This window comes from Onychomys torridus, chromosome 14 (genome assembly GCF_903995425.1).
Source record: "Onychomys torridus chromosome 14, mOncTor1.1, whole genome shotgun sequence".
NCBI lineage: Eukaryota > Metazoa > Chordata > Mammalia > Rodentia > Cricetidae > Onychomys > Onychomys torridus.
Window position 1 is genome coordinate 83,203,943 of NC_050456.1, and position 13,264 is coordinate 83,217,206.

The window sequence follows — 13,264 nt, forward strand, 5'->3', positions numbered from 1 at the left end:
TTAATTTTCATAAATGTCTACAGCAATGGTCACAAATTAACATGCAATTTAAACTGGTGTTCTTTGGTGGTATTTTCAGACGAGTGTTGATCAGATCTTAACACCAGGATTAAGAAGGGTTGCCAATACATTTTCTAGTGAGAGGCATTTAAATTTTCAGTGTTCACTGTGATGAGAAGGTTGGTAGTTTAAACACTTTATTGCTGCTCTATGGTATACATAATTAAATGAAGCATGTTCAACCCAAGGGGACTTTAATAGGTTACTTGCAATTGTTACTGCAGGCAACAACTTGTACATGATTTTATTTCCAAATCCACAAAAAAAACAAATTTTATACAAATCAGCACTGTAAAAATGTCAATTACAGCCCCAGAGGCTTTGCTGGCAGAATAATTGTCTAAATTCTAGTATATGGGAAAACAGGTTTTTTTTTTTTCTGTATTCATCTTTTTTTCCATTTTCTTTTTTTACAAAAAATTTACAAGTGAAATGTTACTACGAAACTTTTTATAAGGAATTTTTTGCAAAACATTTACATTTTACCATCAACTATTTCTGTTTTTAAAATCATTATGTAGATTTAATACCCTATGCTGCACATCAATTTATGTGGGCTGACAACTTAGTGACATGCATAAAAAAACACCACAAGGCATTAAAATGGAGACTTAAATACAAATATTGTTGCAATAAAACAGTTATAAAATTGAAAAATAGGACCTAAACATCATGCTTATCTAAGTTTGACAAATTAACTTTTTCTCCTAGATTACACACTTTTATTACTGCTCTCATGAGTGTGATAAATAATGACTTAACATCAAGTTCTAATGTAATCAGCAACACATACACAAACCTAACCAAAGAGTGTATACTGTAAGAGAAAACTACTCTAACACTGGAGTTCTACCATGATAAATACAGAGCTTTGCACTGATAATTTTACAAAGAAAAGCTTCATAACGGTGGCAAAGAGAATGAGCAGTGAAATGCCATTAACAGGACTCTACTGCACATCTGTGCCCTACCACAGCTATATCCCACTGAGTCAAATAAAGGACACTGAAATTTACGACTGCTGTATGACAGAAAGGTGGACTCAGAATGGTACGCAGAACAGACTGTCAAAATATTTCTAATTTCAGTGGTGAAATGTGCCTGCTGACTGATTATTTTATATACTATAAGGTAATCCAGATTCAGCCTGATACATTTATAATAGGCCTCATTGTTGGTGAAGATAACTTGCACTTCTGATGAGCATACACGGGTTGCATAAAACTGGCTCGTGGAATCATGATGCAGAGTGCTCATACTTGGTGCTAACAACAAAAAGTATAGCTCAGAGAAAACATGATTAAATCATTAAGAAAGTCTCTTTGCATAAAAAAAATTATAGCAATGATTGTGTAGCATGATAGATAAAATATATATTTGATGTTTCAGCTCCTATATAATAAAATTAAAATTAACACTACCAAATGCTCCTCTGTACCAAACAAAACAACAAACTGATTCTGATGTTTTAAAGCCAGATACATCAGTTGTTAAGAGTACATTAAATAAAATATACAAAACAATTTACAAAATTCAACTAAAATTTAAAGACTTTGTTACAAGTCTACAAAAGCTTTAAGAAACTTGAAATTTATAACCACAGTGTAAAAATTTTTTTCCTTTAATCTCAAAGCTTTTTTATACAAACCGAAAGCACAAAAGGCCTTCAGTTTTATATAACGCTACAAAGGGCTGGCCTAAAGTGTACATTGTGTAAACAGTGATCATTACAGTATTTCTCCTTCATCAAAAATACAAGAAACATCACGATTTGGGAAGAGAATTCTCATGAGTAGTACTTTTCCTGAAATAATAAAAAATGCACAAGAAAACATATACCTATATTCAAACCAATGATGGTAACAAATGAAGTAGATAAAAACTTTAGTTTCCAAATGGTCAGTTTCAATAGTTATGACTCTGTGTAAATATGTTCTAAAAACACTGAGTGTCTTACTAATGTTTAATCAATTAGAATAACCCAATTGTTTTTCCTATGAAAAGTTTGGCCATCTTTCCTAATAAGACACTGCTCTCTAAGACCCTTGCACAAACAATGAAATATATTTTCAGTCACTATTTGACTGAAAAGTATTCTGGTTTTCCAAAAATATTTTTTGCTTCATAATATCATTTCTATTATACATTTGTTAAGCTGTCTAAACCTTTAGGGAAAATTCTGTTATTGATACAACATAAAGATATCACTGTGATACAGGTTTTAATAAACCTAATACAATACTAGAAATAAAATTGGATTTGCCAATTTTTAGTAAAGGAAAACAAAAATTATAATATAGTTAAAAATAATTTTCTGCTGGCCTGGAAAAAGTATGATAATTCTTTCTTTGGCTACCAAGTCAAAGCATAAAGAATTCTGCACATTGTCAGCATAACTCATATTTACAGGATATGAAATTACATAGATCTGTAATCTATGCAAGCATTTCCAATATGAATATTTAAAATGAAATTTTGCTATTGAACACAGGGTTAGACACACAGTCAACCTCAACTTCCAAACTGCTTCCTCTTGCTCTTCTGAAGCTATCATGAATTCTGTTCTAACGAATTTTTTCCCAGCATTTCCCTAAGGTTTCAATCTAAAATTTAACCTAAGAGTTCACTTTAAGGTCCTCTGTGTCTCCAAAATGGAGAAAATAATTGGGCTTCACTGATTGTCTGCGTACACACTACTATAATGTAGTGGTAATAAAGACCTGAGACACATCTCAGATTAGTATTTTGGAATGTAACCTAATTCAAATTTGAAGAACTTTTGATATTTAGAAAAGACGGCCAAAACTATTTTGAATGGATTTTTTCCAAAAACCAAGCTAAAGAAACACAGTATTATCCCTATTGTCAGATAACGATCTGTTTTCTGTGCTAAAGAGTAAAAGAAGTGCATGTAAGTTATTACTGGCTAAATTTTTAACAAAGTACTTCCAAACAGATTAAATCCAATTAAGGTCCAGCCTGCAAATTTGCATGGTCTATCTCTTTAGACATATTAACAACACATGATGTTAAAGGAGGGAGGATTCTGTTTAAAGGTTATGTGATGTATTTCCAAAAAACTACAGCAACTTATAGCATGGAAGAAATACTTTTCTGTTTCCAGTATATTGGTTTTCTTTTTCTGTTTTTAAAAATTCAACACTTTATGTGTTGAACCAAAAAATCCCTGGAATTCTTAAAGATGCCAAGGATGCAAATGTGATTTCCTACTCTGATTTCCACTTGACCAGCCCATTTCCAGATTTTCAAAGGTGTGTAAACGTAAGTGCAGCACTAGAGGTCTTTGTTACAGAGAGCGTTTCAGAATTCTTCCATGTTCGTTGAAACATTGGGAGTTGCTGGATTCGAATCTTGAGAAATGGCTGCAACTGTGACAATCCGTGGGGAGCCAAGCACCTCTGTAACGGATGAGTCCAGTTCTCCCGAGGTAACAATGGCAAGCGCTGTCCCACCGCCTTTCTTATTCTGGTGAGTTTTGACATGCTTGGAGAGGTGATCACTCCGCATAAACCTTTTAGAACATTCTGGACATTCAAATCTCTTTTCTCCTGTAAACATAAGAAGGAAATGAAATTGCATATATTTTAATTAAATGAATTTTTTAATTTTTAGTAATTTCTCTTCCATGCATATTCCGCTTTTATAAGATATGATATACAGATATACTATGCCTCATTTAGGTACACAACATTTTCTTCTTTTTTCTATGATGGTAGGGAGCAAACCCAGGGCCTTGTTCACGGTAGGTAAGCCCTCTTTCACTGAGTTATCTCCTAGCCCTTTCTGTTTAAAACAACACAAACAAACAAACAAACAAACAAAAAACCTATTAAGCAAACAACATAGGAGAAAAACCACGTGGCTGAAAATAAGACTCAAGTTTGAAAGTCCTGTTTTGCCATGAACTGGGGGAAAAGTTGAACAAGTAAATAACTACTCTGAGCCTCTACTTCCCCATCCACAAAAAGTCAGATTCCTGACAAAAGACCAGGAATCTCTCTCAGCTAACAAAGCACAGCATGAAAGGAGAGGCCAATATGCAGTCACTAAATTCATAGCTGGGTCTCACCTTTAAACTGGAGACGCATGATCTATCTTAGAAACCATTTTAAGCTAAGAATTTAGTAGTATGCTAGGTTTTTAAAAGTAAAAAAAGTGAGTGCTGGGAACATATATTTCAAATTAAAGCCAGCTTTAAGCTTCCAAAGAGCAATGGTGATATTTTGATCCTTAAACATGTTTCCTACAAAATATAAACCAGTTCTAATTAGAACCACTTCTGCTTACTGGAATAAAAATCAAATGTTAACTAAAAAGGGGAAAACCCCTCTCTTCTTTTTGAGTAACGGGATAAAATACATGAAAGCCTGATTGACTGTTTTACCCTGACATTTACAAAGTAGCTACTGGCTTAAGTCCTTCCTTCTACAACTGTTATGGTAGTGAAATGGGGGCTATCCTGGTGGGGAACAGAACTCAGATAATATGGAGATTCATTTGACAGACTTTTTTTTTCCTTGCTCCTTTGACTTACCAAAAATAAATCTACAATTTCAAGTTTTGACACATCAGATGTTCCCCAACCCCACCCTTGCCTTTGATTACATTTACAGAATTTTTCTTTTAAAGGCTAAATAAATGCATTGGACAAAATTGTGAAAGACAATGAAAATACAGGGAGCAAATCTCTAAAGTAAAGGAGCCCAGATATTATGAATGCTGACACTCAGCAAAGGTGAAAATTAAATACAGCTGAGACCATAAAAGAAGACTTCAGTTTACAACTTTCAAGCTAGAGAAAACTGAAGATCTAGTTTTAGATTTTTATTTTACAGATGAGTGGAGGCTCAAAACTTGCTTGCCAGGAAGGCACAGAACCTACATATGGGCTTTTTAATAGTCCCACTACAGGCAACTGCAAACTATCATTACTTCACAGGCACCAAGTCTGATTCATAGACCAGAGGGTGATGGCTGAGATGTGGGTGCCTTTTCTAAGTGCAAACTTGGAGATAAATCTACATCATGGCTGTCCAGCAAATACTTATTAATTGCAATGTTCATACACACAGTCACTTTCCAACAATTATTTGTAGACTATCTCTGTAAGGCACTGGCCACAGAAAAGCGGACTTTCACTCCTATTCTTGAAGTGTCAGCCACTGTGCAGATTTATCACTCCAGTGAGTGGTCCAGACTCTAGCCCACAGCAGCCCTGTGACAAATGGAAACAATGGTGACATGCTCAGTGTGGACATCCCCAGCCTTTCTACTCATCTGTTTGGTTACCAAATTAACTTCAAGCCACAAAGGAGCTGGCTAGAATCTTAAATATTCAAAATTATATTGTACATGTATACTTTCACTAGAGAAATGACTCCTTTTAGCTCAATGTCCTTTTCAAGAGAAGTGTTTTCTGCTCTACTGGATAACAATTTCTTATTTCATACCTTCAGCAAACACCATCAATGAACTTTACTTCAAGGATGTAAAGAATGTTTATATTAACTACAGATGATACAATTTTATAGTCAAAATTATTTTAATTATTCCAAATCTACCTGGGCTTTCAGAATTCATGATTGCCTTTTCTGATTAAAGAATCTACTTATCAAATCTGTTGATACTGGCTACTGTCATAGACAACACAGCCCTGCAAGGACCAATCCCTAGAAGTTACACATATGTTACGGGATAATGGGGTTTAACAGCTATAACTAAGTAGGTTATGAAATTTGATACAGGAAAATTATTCTAACTGTATAGGTGGCCCAATCTAATCACACCAGCTGTTCAAAGAGACCTCTTTGTACCTAGGTGTTGGAGAGATTAGAAATGTGACAGGGACCAACCAGAGTTTTGAAGTGTCTCAGAACACGTGCAAGAAGAAAAGCAGGCACCTTTCAAGAGCAAACACTGGCCAGGTGACCAACAGCAGGGAGCAGGGACCTGATCTAACACCCAGGCTGGACTGGCTGAGTTCGAATGGGCCTCACAGCAGCTTCTTCCCTTGAGTGCAGCGCCATGATGCTATGACCTGTGACCTAAAGAAACTAAAGGACAACTGTGCTCTCTGAATGGCTAAATTTATACTGTTCTCTTCAGTTCAGTTCTATGGACTTTTATAAAGGACAGAGAATCTTGTCAAATACTTACTCATTATTTAAGCCACTTTTCATTTTCTTCTTTCATTATTAATCTGCTAAATTACACTGCCTGAATGATTTTCAGATGTTCAGACTTTTAAGCCTAGAATGAAGTCTTCTTAGATCTAGACCCAGGATGTTCTTTCAGAGAAATTTTTAATAACAAATTCAATTTCTTTACAAAACAGGACTTTCCGTGATATCTATTTTTTATTTATTTTAAATTAATTTCAAGCTGGGCTAGCTTGGCCTTAAGGGCTATAGTAAATAAAGATGCAACTGTATTTTTGGTGGTCTGAGGGACTGCACTCAGGGCTTCAGTGTGCTACATCAGTGTTCTTTCACTAGGCTGCATCCCAAGTCCTGTACCTTTTCTAGAGTTTTTTTCAAATGTAGGATAGAGTCATGCAGGTCATCCATTTATGACCCACTTAATGTCTACACAGTTGTCAGTTGTATTCACACGTTTTCTTGGTCAATGTGACTGGGGCCTTAGATGTTTTACCTTCCCAGCAAATCAAAATTTGGGTTCAGGGTCTGGGTACAATCCGTTCAGTGGCAGAGCATGTGCCTAGCCTTGAGCTCATGTGTGCCACTTAGAGCCCCACCTTGGGCTGCACAAAAAACAACCACCATGCCCACAGGCCTGGGTCTGAAAGTTTATCTGAACTGTTTTCCTATGTCCACTCTTTATTATTTAACTTCTCATTTTGGATCTCTTTGTGGTGGGTATTGTGTTCCCTGAAATATTGTGTGTTCCCAAAAATAAACAAATCTGGGGTCAGAGTACAGACAGCCTCTAGAACAAAGCCAAAAATGGTGGCTAGAAAATGGGAAGAGTAAGCCATAACAGAAGTTGGGTGGTAGTGGTACACGCCTTTAATCCCAGCACTTGAGAGGCAGAGCTAGCCGGATCTCTGAGTTCAAGGCCACTTTAGAAACAGCTAAGCATGGTGACCCACGCCTTTAATCCCAGGGAATGGGGGCAGAAAAAGAAAGGTATATAAGGCGTGAGGACCAGGAACTGGAGGAGTAAAGCATATAGTTAGTTAAGAATTCGGCTGGTTAAGCATTCAGGCTTTGGAGCAATACAGTTCAGCTGAGATTCATGTGAAGGAGGACTCAGAAGCTTCCAGCCTGAGGAAACAGGACCACCTGAGGAACTAGCAAGGTGAGACAGCTGTGGCTTGTTCTGCTTCTCTGATCTTCCAGCATTCACCCCAATAGCTGGCCTCAGGTTTGTTCTTATTAATAAGAACTCTTTGAGCTTCATGCTACATCTCTTCATTTTCTTGTTTCTTAAGGTAGAAAATATTAGATTGCTGACTGAAAGAGGATTGAATGCTGTAAATTCACTCTTCATCTGAATCTTATAAATTGTGTGATGAAACTTTGCATTCAGTAGAAGCTATTTTCTAATTTCCCTTGAGACTTTCTCTTGGCCCATGGGTAACTCAGAAATAAGCTGTTTGGTAATTTTATGCAAGTTAAAGGCCAGCATGGTTTATATAGGGAGTTCAAGGCCAGCCTGGGCTACAAAGCCTAGTTTTCCATTTCTGCCTCCATTTTTCATTCTTCTGTTTTCTCCCCATCCTGCCTTGTATATGCATACAGTACACACACACACACACACACACACAGCCATATATATATATATATATATATATATATATATATATATATATATATATATATATATATATATATATATCTAGCTGGCCTGGAATCTACTATGTAGACGGATGAGCACTGAAATCACAGAGACTGCCTGCCTCTACCTCCCTAGCACTGTAACTAAAAATGTGCACCACTATGTCAGGCCCTAACTTAACTTTTTTGTTAATTAATATTGTTCTCCCTTCACTTCAAACTTCTTTCTAATAACACTTACTGTTTTACCATCAAGAACTTTTGGATATAAAAGTATTATCATGAAGTATTTCTTTTGGGGAAAATCTGATGGTAAAAATTCTCAATTTGATTTCCTCTTGAAAAAGTCTGTCAGGAGAAATTGATAAGTGGGCAAGAGCACTTGTGCCAGCCATGAGGATCTGAATTTGGATCTTCAGATCCCAGCACCCATGTAACAAGTTGAGGGTGGTCTGGCACACCCCTGTAACTCCAACACTATAGAGGGGTGGAGACAGAAGGATCACTTGGGCTTGCTGGCTCTCAGCCTATCCCTGAGCCACAGGTTCATGGAGAAACCCTGCCTCAAAGGAATAAGGTATAGAGTGATAGAGTAAATATCTGATGTCCTCTTCTGGCCATGCACACACGTGAGTGTGCGCATGCACATACACAGATGCACAAACCATACATACAAAACACTTTTTGTTTCTTTTGTTTGTTTGTTTGTTTTTTTGGAGACAGGGTTTCTCTGGGTAGCCCTAGCTGCACTGGAACTCACTCTGTACACTAGGCTGGCCTCGAACTCACAGAAATCTGCCTGCCTCCTGATAGGATTAAAGGTGTGCCACCACACCTGGCTTACAAAACCCATTTTTTAAAAAGAACTCTTAACATGTAGCCCAGGTTGGTCAGAAATTTATGAAGCAGCCCAGGATGCATTCCCACTCAGACTCCTCCTTCTCCTTAGCTCCTTAAGTTCTAAGGTTATAGGAATATGCTACCATAGCTGGCTAAATGGTCCCAGTTTGCTTTTGATAACACGATATCCTCCCTTGCTCCTCAACCCCCTTACTTTTTAGGGGAACCTACTATCATTCAAATTTTCCTTTCCCCTACACATAAATGTAGCATTTTCTTTCAGTTCCCTTCAAGATTCTCATCATCTCTGATCTGAGCAGGCTGTTCCTGCGACACGTCTGGGCATGTTCCTCTTTTAGCACCTATCTAGGATTTAGCTAACTTCTGGATCTCTAATTAATACCTAATATGGGAAACCTTGAACATTTTAAGCTGTTTTTTTCCTGTATCAAACTTTTCCCTTCTTTGCAATGACACAAACTTTAGACCCTTTATTTCTGCTCCACACATCCTTGAGGTCCAGCTCACTCTCTTGTTGTCTTAATCTGTTCCTTTTGCCTTTCAGAATTCACAATTTCTACTGCTTTATCTTTAACCGCACTGCTCTCCTGTTATAGTCCCCATCTGGCTACTGAACATTTAGTTATTTTTTACTTTGAATATTGTACTTTTGCACTGGGATATGTCCTACAGTTTTAATTTCTCTAATTACAAGTGCCTGCTTTTCCATTCCTTTCAATCATGTTTGCTCCTAGTCAGTCCATGGACCATGTTTTAAATGGCTGCTTTAAAGTCTGATAAATTCTTAAGTCTGGATTATCTTAGCCTTCTATTGTATTCTGGACAGTTTAGATCTTATGCTGTGGAGATTATGAGTCCTTTAAAATCTTCTAGAAAGTGTTTTCATATTAGAAGATAATAATTCCATTTAAGTCCACTCAGACTCGCTCTCATTCTTCTTTTCTTGAGTTTCCAAGTTTCAGTATTAATTCCTTTTTGAAGGCATTGTTCAAGGGCTAGGGAGATGTCTCAGTGGGCAAGGGCACTTGCTAGACAAGCACCAGGACCCGAGTTTGTATTCTAAATACAAATAAATAAAAAATACAAGAGTTTGGCTGTGCAAGCTGTAACCCCAGCACTGTGGAATGAACTGACAGGTGAATCCTGGGAGCCTGAAGGTTAGCTAACCAGTCTCACCACAGACTAGCCTAACCATGAGCTGATGGTTCTGTGAGAGCAGCTGTGTCAAGGCACCAAGACCGAGATTGATACCTTCCTCTGGCCTCTGTGTGTGTGTGCACGGAGATTTTATATATATATATTTTATATACATATATACCTGTAACTTGTATTTAATCTCCTCCCTCTCTCATATATGCGCGCGTGCACACACACACGCACACACCACAGAAAGATATAGGGAATGTGCACATGCAAGCATTAGGCAGTGGTTTTAAGGTTTTGTGTCATTCTATGTTGACCCTGTGTATGCACAGCTCAGGAATGAGCCAGCATTTCTTTTGTTCTATACACAGAATTAGTGATCAGCTTTTATCCTGTTTTCCAAGGCACAAGTGTATCTTTTCCTGATTTCATCAGCAAGAAAGCCAGGTTTCTGTGGCCTCTTGTAGCATCCATCTCGGCCACGGTTTGAGCAATATGAGAAGAAAATAACCGTGATTCCACTCACATAGCATGGTAAACACAGCCCCCACTTTCTGGATCCTCTGGATGGAGATTCGAGTGGATAAAACCTTTTTGGGACCTGTGCTGCCACTGCTGTAATGGAATGGGCCTGGTCTGGGAGCCCACTGGCTCCTCCTGACTTCGCTGGCTATATACATGAAATTTCTCTTATATTTTGTTGCCTGCACCTCTAAGCATTGACCCATCAGATCAACCCCAGGTGACGAAGCAGGCCAAACGTGTGACACGTACCTGCACTGGGTACTTACTAAGTACCCGCACTGGGTACTTACTGAGTTTGAGTTCACTCCTCATAGTCTGCTTTGTTTCTCTCATCATTTAGGTAAGAAAACCAGAAAACTACTCAGTTATAAATGTGGCCCCTGGCACAAGAGGCTGAAGACACACTGATTCATTCTGGCTGCTGGTCAAGTCACAGGAAATAGTTCTGACCATTATACAGACTGAAGCAGCAAGCAGCTGTATGATAATTCTGGGAGGATTCTTTAATAGAGTTTCTGATCTTTTCTATTTCATCAACAATACTTTTTCTTTTGTATATGAAAACCACAGGCATTTCAATTATCAACTTTCCTTTCCACTTAAGCTTGTAATTACATATAACTTTATATGGGATAAAAGACTTAAATTATACATATTGTGAAGTTCTGAAGTCTACTGTAAATAGTATTTTAGGAGCACCTCTGGATTTTTCTTATCTGGTGAAAAATAATAGATATGGTTGAAGATGAAACCTCCCTGTGACATTATTTATCAGAAATCATCCCTGGATTGACTACTTCTTGGCACAATGTCACTGGTTAATAAAATATTCTAAAAAAAAAAAAATAAGCAACAAGCCCACAGTAAAATATTCACAGAAATGAGTTATCCTATTACATGAATTTATGATATATGTACAATCTATATCCTTATTATGTGCAATAAACATTTGTTTCTATTCCTGTAATATTTTCCAATTAGCAGGAAAGGTAAATATAATTCATTATTTAAGATGGTAACACGATCACACCGGACTGTCTTCCACTGAAACACCATTAGATTAACAGTGATGGGAAAAGGGGAGGGGCTTAAATCTACAGTATTTTAAAAAAAAAGAGAAAAAGAACAAAGAAGAGAGTCATTAACAAAATGATGACTGTATTGCATCTGAAAACTAAAATAGAGATCATCATTAAGAAGCTGTGTTCTAAAGGAGAGTCAGTTTTGTGCAGAAACCTGTGATGTCTAGAACCAATGATAAAATTAAGGTCTATTTATAAAGCTTTTGTTTGTTTGCTTTTCTTTTGAGTAGGGTCTCTGTATGCCTAGTTGGTCTAGAACTTGATATGCAAATCAGGCTGACTTAACTCCCAGAGATGCACCTTCCCCTGCTCCAGAGTACTGATCCTAAGGGAATGAACCACCAGGCCAGGCATTATGCATAAAATTAACTTGGGTGTCATAAATTCAGGCAAAATATTTTGGGATGTATATCTAAAGAGATGTTACCCAAAGCATCTGTGGTAGTCACCACAAGAAGAAAAAAAATGAAAAACAGGGCCCAGTGATTTTCTCCTGGTGAGGAAGAGCCTCCTTTACAAGTTTTAGGTATTATTGATTTTTAAATACTCTGTGCACAGATCATTACAAATTTTACATTATTTTAGCAAAGCAGATTGATCCTTACTACTTTCAAAAGGGATTAAAAATAACTTATTTACCTACTCACAATCAATCAATGTGTTTCTTTTGAGAGTGGTAGCTAAATATTGAACAAAATGATCAAGGCTTTCAACTGAAATACATTCAACTTTTAATCAATACTTATTTCAAGATATTTTGTTTGATACCATTTTCAACAAACTTAACAAGCACTTGACATGACTATTTTCAACTCTTTAAAAGTCCTCTTTATAAGCACATCAATGATGGGCTTAGTATTTTTGATGCCAAACAGGTTTTGCCTTGTTTCACTGCAGTGCTGGGACCAGTACCTCCAGCATGCTAAGCAAGCATTCTACTATCACGTCCCAATCTCAGTCCCTAATATGTTTTATTTAATATTTCCCATCATTGAATCATTACAAAACATTTTTTAAAAAATATGTGAATGCAACTCTGTCTATGGAGGAGTAGATGTACATGAATGCCAGTACTTGTGGAAGTAGATGATGAAGTTGGATTCCCTAGAGCTGGAGTTAAAGGTGCTTGTGAATTGTCCTACACTGATCCTGGAAACCGAACTTGGGCCCTCTGCAAGAGTAGCACAAACTCTTAATGATGAGCCATCTCCCTAGTTCCCTTAATATGGTTTAATTAAGTAACTGTATGTAGGATAATATGTATTCAAAATATTTATATCAATAAACATAAAGAACATCTGATTCTGAGTTAGTAAGATAGCAGATGATTATGATTTAGATCATATTAAAAAGGAGAGAGAGAGAAAGAGGGGGGGAAGGAAGGAGGAGGGAGAAAGGGAAAGGAGAGGAGGAGGGAGAAAGAGGTGAGTGATGCAGCTCAGATGTCACAGTGCTTAGCAAGCATAAGCCCCTGCTTTAATTCCCAGCACTGCATGAGCAGGAGGACATGACAGTGCGTGGCTGTACTTCTTGCCCTCAGAAGGTGGAAGCAGGTGGATTAGGAAGATCAGAAGATAAGAAGATCAAGTTGCTGGGTGGTGGTGGCCCACACCTTTAATCCCAGCACTTAGGAGGCAGAGCCAAGCAGATCTCTATGAGTTGGAGGACAGCCTGGTCTACAGAGTGAGTTCCAGGAAAGGTGCAAAGCTACAGAGAGAAACCCTGTCTCAAAAAACCAAAACCAAACAAACAAAACAAAAGAAGATCAAGTTATCC

At 37.3% G+C, this 13,264-nt stretch overlaps 1 protein-coding gene across 2 annotated transcripts in view; it reads right to left on the bottom strand.

The window, feature by feature from the left end:
* Positions 1–287: 287 nt before the first annotated feature.
* Sp4 (Sp4 transcription factor) overlaps positions 288–13,264 on the bottom strand; it is a 74,231-nt gene continuing 61,254 nt past the window's right edge. Inside the window, exon 6 of one of the 2 annotated variants that reach the window (XM_036206010.1) lies at positions 288–3,629. In XM_036206010.1, the coding sequence (XP_036061903.1) occupies positions 3,382–3,629 (248 nt within the window). In that variant the 3' untranslated portion in view covers positions 288–3,381. The remainder of the gene's footprint in view (positions 3,630–13,264) is intronic. The other variant, XM_036206011.1, reaches the window with a different exon arrangement.